This window comes from Trypanosoma cruzi, genomic scaffold, assembly GCF_000209065.1.
Source record: "Trypanosoma cruzi strain CL Brener 1047053516815 genomic scaffold, whole genome shotgun sequence".
Lineage (NCBI taxonomy): Eukaryota > Euglenozoa > Kinetoplastea > Trypanosomatida > Trypanosomatidae > Trypanosoma > Trypanosoma cruzi.
The window spans coordinates 261,625-274,495 of record NW_001849573.1 but is presented as its reverse complement, the minus strand read 5'-3'; the positions used below and the strand labels follow the sequence as shown (position 1 = coordinate 274,495).

Here is a 12,871-nt window from a genome sequence, read left to right as displayed (position 1 = left end):
GCCTCTTATTTGTGGGGGACACTGCGCATCGACCCTCTCCAACAGTCCCACCACCTTCACTTTCCCCGCCGCTTGCTGACCTCTGCTGACGGTACAGTTGTTTGGCTCCGCCAATAATGCACTCGTGAAAAGTCCTCTCCGCACGCTGCGGGATTATTGCCGTGGAGGCGCTGATGGCATATGGTGCGGGTGTGGCGTCGACGGAGTCATCCACGCATTGTTTTAGAAGCATGACTTTGAGTCGTGTCAGTCATGCCGTGTTTCCCTTTTTTCTTGCTGGGCGTCTTGTGGGTGTGTTTGAGCCCTTTAGGAGCTTGTGCAGAGAATGATCGCGGGAGAGCCGGCTGCCTTAATGAATGTATATATAAATATACCCTGACAAAACGAATATACACTTCTTTACGACACTTTTCTGCCGTATGAGTTTTGGGAGGCCACGACTTTAGGGAGCCGACAGCGGCCGGATAATTTTTATTTTTATTTTTACCATCGCACCCGCCCCCTTTTGGTTCCACCACGCGGCGGGGTCTTGTGGCTGCAGGACCCCAAAAGTCTGCCACGTCGTAAGTAATACATAAATACATGTATCCCATCCGAATAGAGTGAGCGGGCCACGATTGTGGCTGACGGATGGTATATAAACATACAGTCACCCGGTGTTAAGCCTTTGAGGGTGTGGTGAATCCACTCTTATTCCGTTGGTCCCTCACTTATTTCTAACGTGTTTGGTTTCTATTATCGAGAAACTCAGGATTCGGCCAGCGGCCCAGAAGGTTATTCTTTATTGCAGCACTTTACCAGCGAAAGGCAGGAACAACACAAACCGAATTATTGGCTGCACCAACACAAGAAACATTCACAGGTGGGAAAAACATAATTGTGCACCCTGCAGGAATTCCCGACACACGACCCAGGCATGAATGGTTACCCTCCGCAAAAACAACATATACGGACATCTGCCAACATTCAAAAAGAAATACGAATAAATGGTTTCCTGCACTCTTCCATTCCTTGCGCTTATTTTTGCGTGTGCTGCTGCGGTGGTGGTTCCCGGGCCTGCATGAAGTGGTGTGTGCTGAATATGAACGAAGGCCGAAGGCAACAGAATTGTTTTTGTGATGAATATTGGCTGCGATTCCCGTGGACCAACAATTCACGTGGTTGACGGGGATCTTCTTTTTAATTGTTACTTTGCTTTTGTGTTGCTGTGTGCGCTGCACCTCCTCTTGTGTGTGTGCGTACTCTCCGTGAGGGGTGCCGACACGACGGACCGCTCTCGCCGTATGTGCATGCGGTGGAGCCTTGTGTGCCGCTCCTGTTTGCTTCTCCCTCTTCCATCTGTGTGTTGGTGTTGCGGCAGGGCTGTGTGTGTGTGCCTGCTGCCGTGGATTGGAGTGTGTGTCGTGCGTGGTGTGTGGCGTACGGTGCATGCCTGGCTGCTGCCCTCTCCTCATGTGGTGTGCCCTCTGTGTGTGTCTGCCGCACCTCTCGTCTCCCCTGTTGCTCTCCATTTTCCTCACTGTGCAGATCAGCTCCACACCACTGAGCGACCACACTCACAATTATGACGACGTGCCGTCTGCTGTGCGCCCTGTTGGTGCTTGCCCTGTGCTGCTGCCCGTCCGTGTGTGCGGAAGAGTCTACTGAGCATACTGAAGTTAAAGCTCCTGTCGCCACCAGTCCACAGTCCCCTTCATCGGTGACACTAACACAGGGAAAAGGTCAGTCAGGGTTGTTAGGTAATGGGTCCGGTGCGGACCAGGGAAGAAATGCCGGAGCGGGACCAAGTTCGACCGGTGTTTTACCGCAATCAAAAGACGCGAAGAGTGCGGTACAGATAAAAGATGGTTACAATACGACAGGGTCACAAAATAGCAGGAGTACACCCGCAGAAGAAGCAAATCAGGAAGCCGAAGATCCTGCCGAGACGACCACGACGACGACTACAACACATGCACCAACAACGATAACAACCACTACAACAAAGGCACCAATTACTACGACTACAGAGGCGCCAACTACGACTACAGAGGCGCCAACTACGACCACAGAGGCGCCAACCACGACGACCACCCGCGCACCGTCACGTCTTCGGGAAGTCGACGGCAGCCTCAGCAGCTCTGCGTGGGTGTGTGCCCCGCTGCTGCTCGCCGCATCCGCGCTGGCGTACACCACTCTGGGCTGAAGAGGTGTGTGCGGGCTGTGCGTGCCAGCACTCAACCACGGGAATTTGTGCGCTTCTACTGTGGTCCGAAGTATAAAGTGAGAGTAATTATGATGATTCTGTTTTGCTTTGTTTTTGCCTGCTGTGTGCTTCTCTTTACTTCCCACATCCGTCTCATTAAACGCATCACAGACAAACTTGTATGCACGCCACGCATACAACTGCTTGCGTGGACCCACTGTTGGTGATGGATGCATGCACACTGGAGCCATTTAAGTGCAGGGTTCTGTTTTTGTGTTTTTACATTTTTTAGTTTCTTGCTGCTTGTTTACTTTTGTTTTGATTTTCCTTGTTGTGCTTTTTTTAATTATATTTTTGCATGGCGTTGTGCGCTTTTTGCACTTTATTGGTTGAATATTTCTTACGAAATGTGTACTGCTGCTGGTGTTTTTTACTGTTCTTTTTCTTGTGTGCGTCCTTCTATTTATTCTTGCTTTGCGCTGACGTGTTGTTAGTTTGTGCTGAAGGCTGCACGCAAGTGACAGGAGTGATGGCGATGATGGCTGGCCGTGTGCTGCTGGTGTGTGCCCTCTGCGTGCTGTGGTGCGGTGCGGTGTTTGGACGCGCGATGGAGGATTACTGCAGTGAGGGTGGAGGGAACGGTTTGAGGCACACGAGTAATGGTGGAGATGACGGCGTGTCTGTAAAGGCGGACTGCGGGTTGTTATCCACTCGAATGGCATTAATAAAGGCGGTTGATGCTGCGGAAGGTGAGCAAGAAATGAATGTTACAGCCCCACTGGAGAATTTGAAGGATAACAAATTGGGAAATAATACGAAGGGCAGTGGGGTGGCTGGTTTAGAAGGAAATGACGGTGTCGCAGGTCAACCACCAACAAAAAAACCGCTGAATCTCGGACGATCAGGTGCAGGGGAACAGGAGGGGATGTCGAGACCGGTAGATGCAAATGATGGAAAACGTACTAGCCATACACACAATCAAAGTGTACGTGATCCAGAAGAACTAAAAGCTGTTGAATCCTCTTCTTCTTCTGGCAGCCCTGGCACTGAGGGTATTAAAATACACAAATTGGAGAATACTTCCGAGAGAAATGAATCCTACAAAGAGGCACCGACGGAAGAAAACAATCTCTTCAGTAAATATGACTGTACTGAATTGGTGCTGAAAGAAGAACCAGAAAAAACAGGAGACAAAAAAAACGCAAGTCATGAGACACCAACAGAGACACGTGGAAGTCCAGCCAACGACACGGAAATACAAACGGCAACACCACCGCCACCACCAGCAACAATGAATGGACAGTCCAGCACTGTGAATTTACGGCCCATACAACTGCTACAATACGTCCAAGACGAAAATGCAGAATCAAGGCCACCATCACCCACGGCAAACGGTGATGCCGCCAATAATGAAACTGACAATAGCACTGACGAGCGCATCCGGAACAATGACCCAGCAGCTGATGATGCAGGGGCAGCAGAGGAAAAACAAAATTAAAATAAAGAAGCCAATCCAGAGAAACACCAGTGACGGCCACAGCCATGAAAACTACAACGGCGACGACTGGCGACAGTGACAGCAGCACCGCGGTCTCCCACACCACCTCCTCTCTTTTGCTTCATCTTCTTGTTGTTGCGTGTGCGGCTGCTGCTGCGGTGGTGGCCGCGTGAGAGTGAGGGAGAGAGAGCCGTGCACCGCCCGCACACACACTCTTCCTTCTCTCTCTGTGTGTGTGTCCCCTTGCATGGACTCTCGCCCTCACCTCACCCCACGAGGCACACACATAATGTGCCCATTGTATATATGCATGCACACCCATGCAGGCCCGTTGGTGCTCTCTTTTGCACGACACGCACCGCTGCCGTCCTGCCTGGCTGCATGGGCGGAGCACCGTAACTGTTTCTGTTTTGTTTTTATTGCCTTGAGTGGGCGACCTCTCTCTCTCTCCCTCTGTGTGTGTGTTTTGCTTTACGGGAGCAATGAGAGTGTGTGTGCGCTGGTCGTCCCACGCTTCGGCTTTTTGTTTTGTTTTTCTTTTTGTTTTGTGGTTGAGAGTCCCCATTCCGCGGCTGCGTGTGTGTGTGTGGGACGATGATATGAGTAATTTGCGTGTGTGCTATCTGCCTCTCTCTGCCGTTGCGTTCTTCAGACTATTTCGTGCCGCACATCTGCTTCGCAAGCATAGGCGCTGACAAACATACACATGCCATTTTTCACACAATTTATTGTGGTGGCTCTTGCGGGGAGGGAGGGCGTGAGCTCGCCGTGCGTCCCTTGGACTTGCTGCGGTTGTGGTGTTGGCGACGTGCAGCAGTTGACTGATGTGGTGTGGCATTAAGGGTGTCTGGGATAAGTGCGTATGGATTCTTGCCTGGCAGCTGCACTTGCCGACGTGTTTCTCCAGCCGTGGATTTGCCGACGGAGGATTCTCCGGCTGTGCGTGGCGATGTGCGATGGATGGTGCGGTGAGAGACAACAGTAAAGCGACTGGCGGCAGTACATGTGGGCGTTGCTCGGTGTGTGCTGACGCGTGGCAGAAGCACCCGCCGTGGCTTTTACTGCTGGCGGCAGTTGTTGTGTGTTCCCGGTGCACTGTTTTTCCTTCTCTTTCCGTGTGTCTGTGCGCGTGAGTTGTTGTTGTTTGGAGTGACTGTGGTGGGGATGATGGTGCCACTCACTGTGGATGGCGGTGCTTATTCTTTCACCCATATTTTATTATCCTGTTTTTATTTCTTTCACTCTCTTACGAAGTAAGGCTAAACGCTAATCGCTACTGTGAAATTGTAAGGCGCTGAAAGGACCAACAACACACACACCACCCACACACATTTGTATGCTCTCACTTGTTGCTGCTGTCAAGGCACCCCGCACACAAAACCGTCGCCGCGTGGCCGGATCCAGCGGAAGGAGGAGGGAAGGAGGAGAGAGTGAGCGGCAGAGGCCCAACATGTCGCGGCATCTCTTCTACTCTGCGGTGCTGCTCCTTCTCTTCGTGATGATGTGCTGCAACGCTGGTGGAGCTGCGCAAGCTGATGTACGGGCGCCAGGCCCAGGATCTTCACCGGAAAATCATTTTGTTTGGAGAAATAAGAAAGAAGAAGAAAAAGTGGGTTCGCTCTATGCTCCCAGTCTTCTTGATGTGAATGGTAAAGTGTTTGCCGTTGCCGAGGCGCAGTGCACGGGAAAAAATGGTGCTGGCGAAGGCAGTTTTACTGGGATTGCCTCGGGGCTCCTGACGTTGGATAAGAAGCAAACAAAGGAGGAGTTGGATGCGAGTAAAGTGAAGACACAAGTACTGGAGGAATGTCCATCCGATAAAGAGGAATGCGCCTCCCAACCAGAGCACCATGCTGTTTCCCAAAGCGAAACGAAAGTACATGTGAGCCGGCCAACAACAGTTGTGAAGGAAAATGATGTTTACATGCTTGTTGGGAAATACAGTCCTACAGCCGTTGTGGGTGCTCCGAATAATGATGCCGAGGACTGCGGACTTTTGCTGGTGAAAGGAAAGTTTGGTGGTGGGAGCAGTGACAGTGTTATTTGGGGAGATACCTCTGGCGTCCCGTGCGTTTCTACTGTTGAAAAAGAAAAAGTAGCTTTGACACGACTGATTGGCGGCGGTGGATCGGGTATTAAGATGCATGATGATACGCTTGTGTTCCCGGTGCAAGACGTGAAGAAGGAGGGTGGGAAGGCCGTTTCGCTGATCATGTACTCCTTGGATGCTGCAAATTGGAAGCTGTCAAACGGGATTCTTGACGGTGGCTGCAGTGATCCCTCCGTCGTGGAGTGGGAGGACAAAAAACTCATGATGATGACTGCGTGTGATGATGGCCGCCGCAGGGTGTACGAGTCCGGTGACAAGGGGGAGTCGTGGACGGAGGCACTCGGGACACTCTCGCGCGTGTGGGGCAACAAAAAGGGTGAAGGTGGCGTTAGAAGCGGGTTCATCACAGCGACGATTGATGGTGTTGAAGATAAGAGAAATGTGATGCTCGTCACTCTGCCGGTGTATCCCGAGGAGGCTGATAAAAAAGAAAAAGGTGAACTCCATCTTTGGCTGACGGACAATACACACATTGTTGATATTGGGCCGGTATCCGGTGAAGATGACGCTGCCGCCAGCTCCCTGCTGTACAGAAGTGGTAAAGATGGTGATAATGAGGAGGAGTTGATTGCACTGTACGAGAAGAAGAAGGGCGGTGATGATAAACCATCACCCGGTATGGTCTCAGTGCTTCTGACTGAGCAGCTGCAGCTTGTGAAGGAGGTGCTGGCGACGTGGAAGAAAGTGGACGAACGTGTCTCCAAGCTGTGCCCTTCTAAAAGTGCTGAGAGTGCCTCACCTGAAAATGCCTGCAATACTGTTAAGATCACGGATGGGCTGGTTGGCTTTTTGTCCGACAACTTCTCTAATGACACATGGAGGGACGAGTACCTCGGGGTGAACGCCACAGTAAAAAATAAAGATGGTGGGGAGACAGAGAATACAAGGGAGACAGGGGCAACAAAGACTTCCGATGGTGTGAAGTTCCACGGGGCGTGGGCGGAGTGGCCTGTTGGCAGTCAAGGGGAGAATCAGCTGTATCACTTTGCGAACTACAACTTCACTCTTGTGGCGACGGTGTCTATCTACGGTGTGCCAGCGGGAGATACCCCCATTCCTTTGATTGGTGTGAAGCTGAATGACAGCGGGAAGACTGTACTCCTGGGGCTGTCATACAACGGCGGAGGTAAGTGGGAATTGTCTTGCGGTGGAGGAACGCTTAAGGAGCTTAGCAGCGCTTTGGAGCCAGGGAAAACATGCCAATTGGCCATTGTACTAAAGAACGGCAGCCAAGGCTCCGCGTACGTTGATGGTCAGCCTGTGTTGGGAGATGCAGAATGTGATTTGAAAAATACGGAAGATAACAAGATCTCCCACTTCTACATTGGAGGGGATGAAGGTGCAAAAGGCGACTCAGAGGTCCAAGACGTGTCTGTGACCGTGACGAACGTCCTGCTGTACAACCGCCCGTTGAACGACAGTGAGATTGCTGGGCTCACCACAAAACCTTCTATTCCAAAAACAAGAGGTACAAAAACAGTGGATGGGGATACTCCTCCTCCAGAGGCAATTAAACAAGCTACGCCGGAAGCCGAAACTCCGTCTGGTCCTGGTGGGCAACAGCAAACTGAAAAGGATCCGTTGAGGACAAGTGAAAATGCGGGGAGTGGCGTTTTATCCACGTCAGCGGCGTCCAGTGTCACGAATTCCCCAGCAGCCAAAGAGTCCGAAAACCACTCAGCGTCGGGAACATCTCCCGAAGGACATTCGAATGTGGATGTTGATTCTTCGTCCGAGGGAGTTCAAACGGTGGATGCCGAAGCTGGAGACAAGGTGCAGGGAGATGGAACACAACAACCGTCAGCGGGCACTCCCGCCACAGCAGATACAAATGCCCCTACCGCTGAAACCATGGCGCCAGATGGAACCGCAGTGGCAGCTGAGGTGGGGAGGCACTCTGGTGAGAATGGGGAAACGGTGGGAGGGACGGATGGGCAGAAAAGGGAGGACGAAGTAAATGCTGCGGCACTCAGCAGCAGTCTCGGAAATATTTCGCATGGGAATAACAGCGATGGCGGCACTGCGCGTGGGAGCGGACTGCTGCCGCTGCTTCTTCTGTTGGGACTGTGGGGGTTTGCGGCTCTGTGAGGCGTGACTGGCTGCCGCGTGGGACAATTGCGACCTCCCCAGCACCGATACACACACTCCTGGCAATGAATTTATCTTCTCAAATAACTTTTACTTTTTCCCTGTTTGCTTTTGCTGTGCGTTTTTATATCCCCATTTCTTCTCTTCCCTCTTTAATTGTTTGTTGCTTCACTCTTCCTGCGAGGGGTGCCGTGTGTTTCCGCCCAACTGCTCCACTCGCACACCCACCGACACGCTCATGACGACGGCCCTGTGCGCCTCGCCTGCTGCACGCATGAGGAGGGGCCGCGACGAACGGCGCGCTGAGGGAGCCGTGACGTGTGGGCGTGCGACGAGGGCCTGTGGGGCGGAGCACACATTTCTTCCCTCTTGTTTTGTTTTCTTTGCGGCCAGGGCTGGCAGACACCCGCAGCGCCACACACACACAGCCACACCCTGCCGCCGTGTTTTTCTTTAAGGATTTGTTTTGCTTTGCGTGTTTATTTCATGCGGTGGCGCACCCTTCGGTGTCGGCCTCGTGAGCATTTCTCTCCCCTCCGATGATTTCTTTTTCTTTTGCTGCGCTCACTCCCCCGATGGAGTGACGCGACTGCCGTCATGTCTGCGTGCTTCTCTCAGTCCCACACACACGAGTGACTGTGATCTGCGGGCCGCACTCACGCGCCGATGAGAGGGCTGAGGGGAGCAGCAACACGCAGATGACCCCATGAAATATAAACGATGTGCGGACACACGGAGGGTCGGACGGTCGAAGCACACGCAACCATCTTTTTAATTTTCTTTTGCGGGCAAAATACATACAGACAGTTTGGTGTGGCCACACGGCAGCCAGGCGATCTTTTTATTATTTTAAATTTGTGTGGAGCAGTAATGGACGATTTCTTTTCATTTATAATTATTTTGTGTGATGGGGTTTACATAAGACGAAGGGGGACGTTTTTTGTTTTCAATAAATATTGTGTGAATTGCCGCTGCTTGGGCTGCAGTGCAGTCATGAGTTTGAGCGGTCTTCTTGTTGTTGTTTCCGTTATGCGTCTCCGCTGCACATTTTTGTGCGTCCCTCCACATACTCTGCTCCCTCTTTTCTACTTCCTTGCTTTGTGTTGCTGCAGGCACACACAACCACACACACGATGCACATTGCAGTGGATTTGGATGCACCTTTTGTAGTGCATGCTGGCAGTTGCGTGTGGCGGCTGTTGTCTTCTTCCGTGGCCATGAGGAGAGAGGGACCGCACCCCGATGAGGATGGCCTCGTAGTTATCTAGCAGCTCAGAACTTTAGGTCGTTCTCCCTTCAGGATTGCCCTTGCTGCTTGACTGGCGCAGCACCGACCCGGCATCGTTCTTCTGCATGAGTGCAGGCACCAGAGTGCCAGCGACGAGGTTCATTGGCTGCAGTGACTTCCACCAGGCCTGCAGTGGGCGTGCCGCTGGCGTGGTCCTCGTGGTGCGCCATACCTTTCCGTGCGAGTGCCTGTCTCTGCTGGAACCAACTGCCTGGAGACCACCGCCCTCCGCGTGTGCCCACCGGCCAGCCCCAGCATGTGCGTGGTGAACCTCTGCAGCCTTCCTTCAGTAATTGCCCACGTTTCACACTCTGCGAGCATCATTCGTCGCCTTGGTCCTGCAGCGCCTATTGCGGTTGACCTGAATTCACACCATGAGCTCCGGGACGGTTGCTCACCATCCACGACGGCAGGAGAGGACCTCGCCGCCACCCCAAGCGGCATGGACTCTGAGCTGTCCGACGATCCGGCACAGGCAACGCGGATTAGCGACCGCTGCATCTCGCTTCCCAATTTGAATGCGCAACGCGTACTGCATGTTTTCCACTGGACGTCCACCCGCTTACATGGACTCGGACCACCATCTGCCATCCCACACTGCAGGGACGGAGGACGGCATCCCGCGACAGGCAGGCATGCTGCCACGACGGAAACATGTCGTCTTTGTCCTGCGTGATGCTGACTGGAATGCTTCCACCTCGGCGTGTGAAACACCTCTGGCTACTGTAATCACATGGTTGGAAATGCACTGAGGCACCGCACGAGTGGCAGCCGTGACAGACCACAGGAATCACGACGGACGGAATGGAGCAGGCCGAGTGTGTTGCAGCGGCAGCCTGCCCCGTGCTGAAGTGCTCCGCAAATGGGAGGACCGCAATCATGCCCTTCGCGGTGTTTTCTCCATGCTGCCAGAGGCCCGTGCGAAACAGCTTGTTTTCTTGTGGAGCCCAGGCCTGTGATTCTCCGAGGCATGGAGGCACTATGTCCCTGCCCTCTGGGATCGGCTGTGCTGCGGTGCTGCTGGGACCGCGTCTGTGCTCTGCCTCCGCCGTAACCTCTTCCTGACTTGAATACCGCCACTCCTTGCCGAGCAGCAAGCGGCTGATGGACGTCCTCCTGCCCACTCCTCGGCTGACCGGCACGCGCCCTGCAGATCACAAGCAACCCATTATGTCGGTGGTGCCGCCCTCTCACACTGAAGAGGCAGGACCGCCTCGACCTCCTCCGGAACCTCCACCTGGCGTGTCCACGGCACCTCCTCGTAGAACGACGAGCAGCAGATCAACGTCGCCCTGCCCAAGCTGCAGCAGCGTCTTCTCGTCCGTCCACAATATGAAGGCACACGCCCGACGCACTAACTCTGAAACTCCAATCGTTGCAGAAGGCCTCACATGTGGATTCTGCGACAGATCCACGGTCTTCCCAACAGGTGCCTCACGCGCAGGTCGCTACCGAAAATGTCAAGCGTATCAACGAGCAAAAAACGGACAACGCACCTCTGCAGGCTCCAATGACAGCCGTAGCCCTTCAGCCACTCCTCTGCTGCAATCCCCACCAGCCGCTGAGCCCCCGACAATCCACGGGGAGCCCCGCCGCACACGCTGTGGGAATGCCCCCGTCCTCGACAACTGAGCATCCAACTATTTGGGAACACACCCTTTCGCACGACAGCATCGTTCAAGAAGGAAAAACTGGCCACATCGCTACGGACAGCCCGCAGGCCATTAGCGAACGGTGGCTGCAAAGTATAATGAAACAAATACTTCCCTTTTCTCAGCATAGAAAAACGTCGCCTTCACACTCGCAATTGCCACCAATGAATTCATTGCGCAATACCGCTCTGAGCTGCAATGCTTCCTGGCATCATCCAGGTCCCTTGTCGACACGTTCATGCGGATGGGCGCCCATCCATTCCTCCCAATGACGGTGCATGTCTGCGACGCACCCTCAGATCCAAAAGGCACGTCCCTCACCACAGCCGGGATCGACTTTGCCCTGTGGGCACGCATCGCCTTGTCCGAGGGGCAGGAGTACGTCAGGCTGGCAGCAAGGCACCCGCCGGCACAAAACATCACAACCAGAAGCACCAGCAGCACCGCAGACCGTGAGGCGACGTGGATCAACTGAAACATGTTGTACGTAACAGAAAATACTTCATGGTTTGAAAAGAATAACAAACACTGACAATATCTCAAAGGGAAAACAAATGAAATACAAGAAATTAGGCGTCCGCAGTCAAAGCAAACTGCCAATGATCGAATAAAAAGTGTAATGGGTGTACTCAACCACAACACAAGTAAAACAAAAAGCCGAAGCGTGGGACGACCAGCGCACACACTCTCATTGCTCCCGTAAAGCAAAACACACACACAGAGGGAGAGAGAGAGGTCGCCCACTCAATGCAATAAAAACAAAACAGAAACAGTTACGGTGCTCCGCCCATGCAGCCAGGCAGGACGGCAGCGGTGCGTGTCGTGCAAAAGAGAGCACCAACGGGCCTGCATGGGTGTGCATGCATATATACAATGGGCACATTATGTGTGTGCCTCGTGGGGTGAGGTGAGGGCGAGAGTCCATGCAAGGGGACACACACACAGAGAGAGAAGGAAGAGTGTGTGTGCGGGCGGTGCATGGCTCTCTCACACTCACACTCACGCGGTCACCACCGCAGCAGCAGCCGCACACGCAACAACAAGAAGAAGCAAAAGAGGGGAGGTGGTGTGGGAGACCGCGGTGCTGCTGTCACTGTCGCCAGTTGTCGCCGTTGTAGTTTTCATGGCTGTGGCTTCGACTGGTGTTTCCTTCGGATTGGCTTCTTTATTTTCATTTTGTTTTCCTTCTGCTGTCCCTGAAACATCGGCTGCTGGATCATCGTCTCCAGCTGTTTGGGTGCTTTTGGGATTTGTATTATTCGATGCTCCCTCCGCACCAGAAGAAAAACTTGGCTGCTTTTGACTGCCTGCTGAGGTCCCATTTGTGGTGCCGGTAACAGCGTCTTCATGCTTTTTCTCCTCTTCTTCCTCTTCTTCTCTTTCCTCTTCTTCTTGCTCAATCCCATTGTCTTCTTCCTCCTCTTTCGGTTCCTGCTCTTTACCCTTTTTAACAACAACATCTTCAACGTCTTGCGTTTGATCCTTGCCTTTCTTCTCCGCGTCTGCCGTTTTTGGTGCTAATTGTGTTCCAGTTTGTAGTGCAACTACCGTTCCCGTTGCGCCTTGCACCGATACTCCTTCTGCCGCTTGTAAGGCTTCTGATTGATCGTTTTGGCCACCTCCTCCAGCGCCACCGACGGCCTCTTCTTTTTGAGTGCTCCCGTCGGACGCATTACCCGGAACGACTGGAGTTGTTTCAGCTCGTCCACCACCGCCGGCACCGCACCACAGCACGCAGAGGGCACACACCAGCAGCACACGGCCAGTCATCATCACCATCACTCCTGTCACTTGCGTGCAGCCTTCAGCACAAACTAACAACACGTCAACGGAGAGTGAAAGCAAAAGGCAGAGACAAGTCACAGCCGCTACACCACACAGTCACCGCACAATAAGAAATGATGGAAGCAGCTTGCCCACAAAAAATGAGACAGTTGGAATCTGCACGACTCCCGGAAACAATGAAGGAAAATAATTCGGCAGGACCTTTATTTCATTTGCCATGCAGCGCAATATAAACGACCGGGTGCATACATATATGCCTGCTCAA

The 12,871-nt window shown here is 53.0% G+C and overlaps 4 protein-coding genes and 1 pseudogene across 4 annotated transcripts, besides 9 other annotated features; 3 read left to right on the top strand and 2 right to left on the bottom strand.

Annotated features, from left to right (window-relative positions):
- Positions 1-1,034: part of a sequence feature (areas not merged during assembly with more than two copies in the genome that could not be assigned to a particular haplotype) that runs on past the window's edge.
- Positions 309-573: a mobile genetic element.
- Positions 465-486: a sequence feature (AT_rich).
- Positions 1,035-1,834: a sequence feature (heterozygous, Esmeraldo-like haplotype).
- Tc00.1047053507069.60 (mucin TcMUCII, putative) lies at positions 1,565-2,185 on the top strand (the record flags this gene model as incomplete). The annotated part of the gene is made up of 1 exon (XM_813307.1): positions 1,565-2,185. One exon carries the CDS (start codon positions 1,565-1,567, stop codon positions 2,183-2,185), a length of 621 nt encoding a protein of 206 aa, XP_818400.1.
- Positions 1,835-2,057: a sequence feature (haploid, non-Esmeraldo-like haplotype).
- Positions 1,927-2,073: a microsatellite.
- Positions 2,058-12,871: a sequence feature (areas not merged during assembly with more than two copies in the genome that could not be assigned to a particular haplotype).
- Positions 2,449-2,542: a sequence feature (A-rich).
- Tc00.1047053507069.50 lies at positions 2,544-3,857 on the top strand (annotated as a pseudogene).
- On the top strand, positions 5,020-7,881 carry Tc00.1047053507069.40 (trans-sialidase, putative; the record flags this gene model as incomplete). The annotated part of the gene is made up of 1 exon (XM_813306.1): positions 5,020-7,881. The coding sequence occupies one exon, from the start codon at positions 5,020-5,022 to the stop codon at positions 7,879-7,881; it is 2,862 nt and encodes a 953-aa protein (XP_818399.1).
- Tc00.1047053507069.20 (uncharacterized protein) lies at positions 10,894-11,301 on the bottom strand (the record flags this gene model as incomplete). Its single annotated transcript, XM_813305.1, has 1 exon — positions 10,894-11,301. The coding sequence occupies one exon, from the start codon at positions 11,299-11,301 to the stop codon at positions 10,894-10,896; it is 408 nt and encodes a 135-aa protein (XP_818398.1).
- On the bottom strand, positions 11,821-12,600 carry Tc00.1047053507069.10 (mucin-associated surface protein (MASP), putative; the record flags this gene model as incomplete). The annotated part of the gene is made up of 1 exon (XM_813304.1): positions 11,821-12,600. One exon carries the CDS (start codon positions 12,598-12,600, stop codon positions 11,821-11,823), a length of 780 nt encoding a protein of 259 aa, XP_818397.1.
- Positions 12,172-12,215: a sequence feature (GA-rich).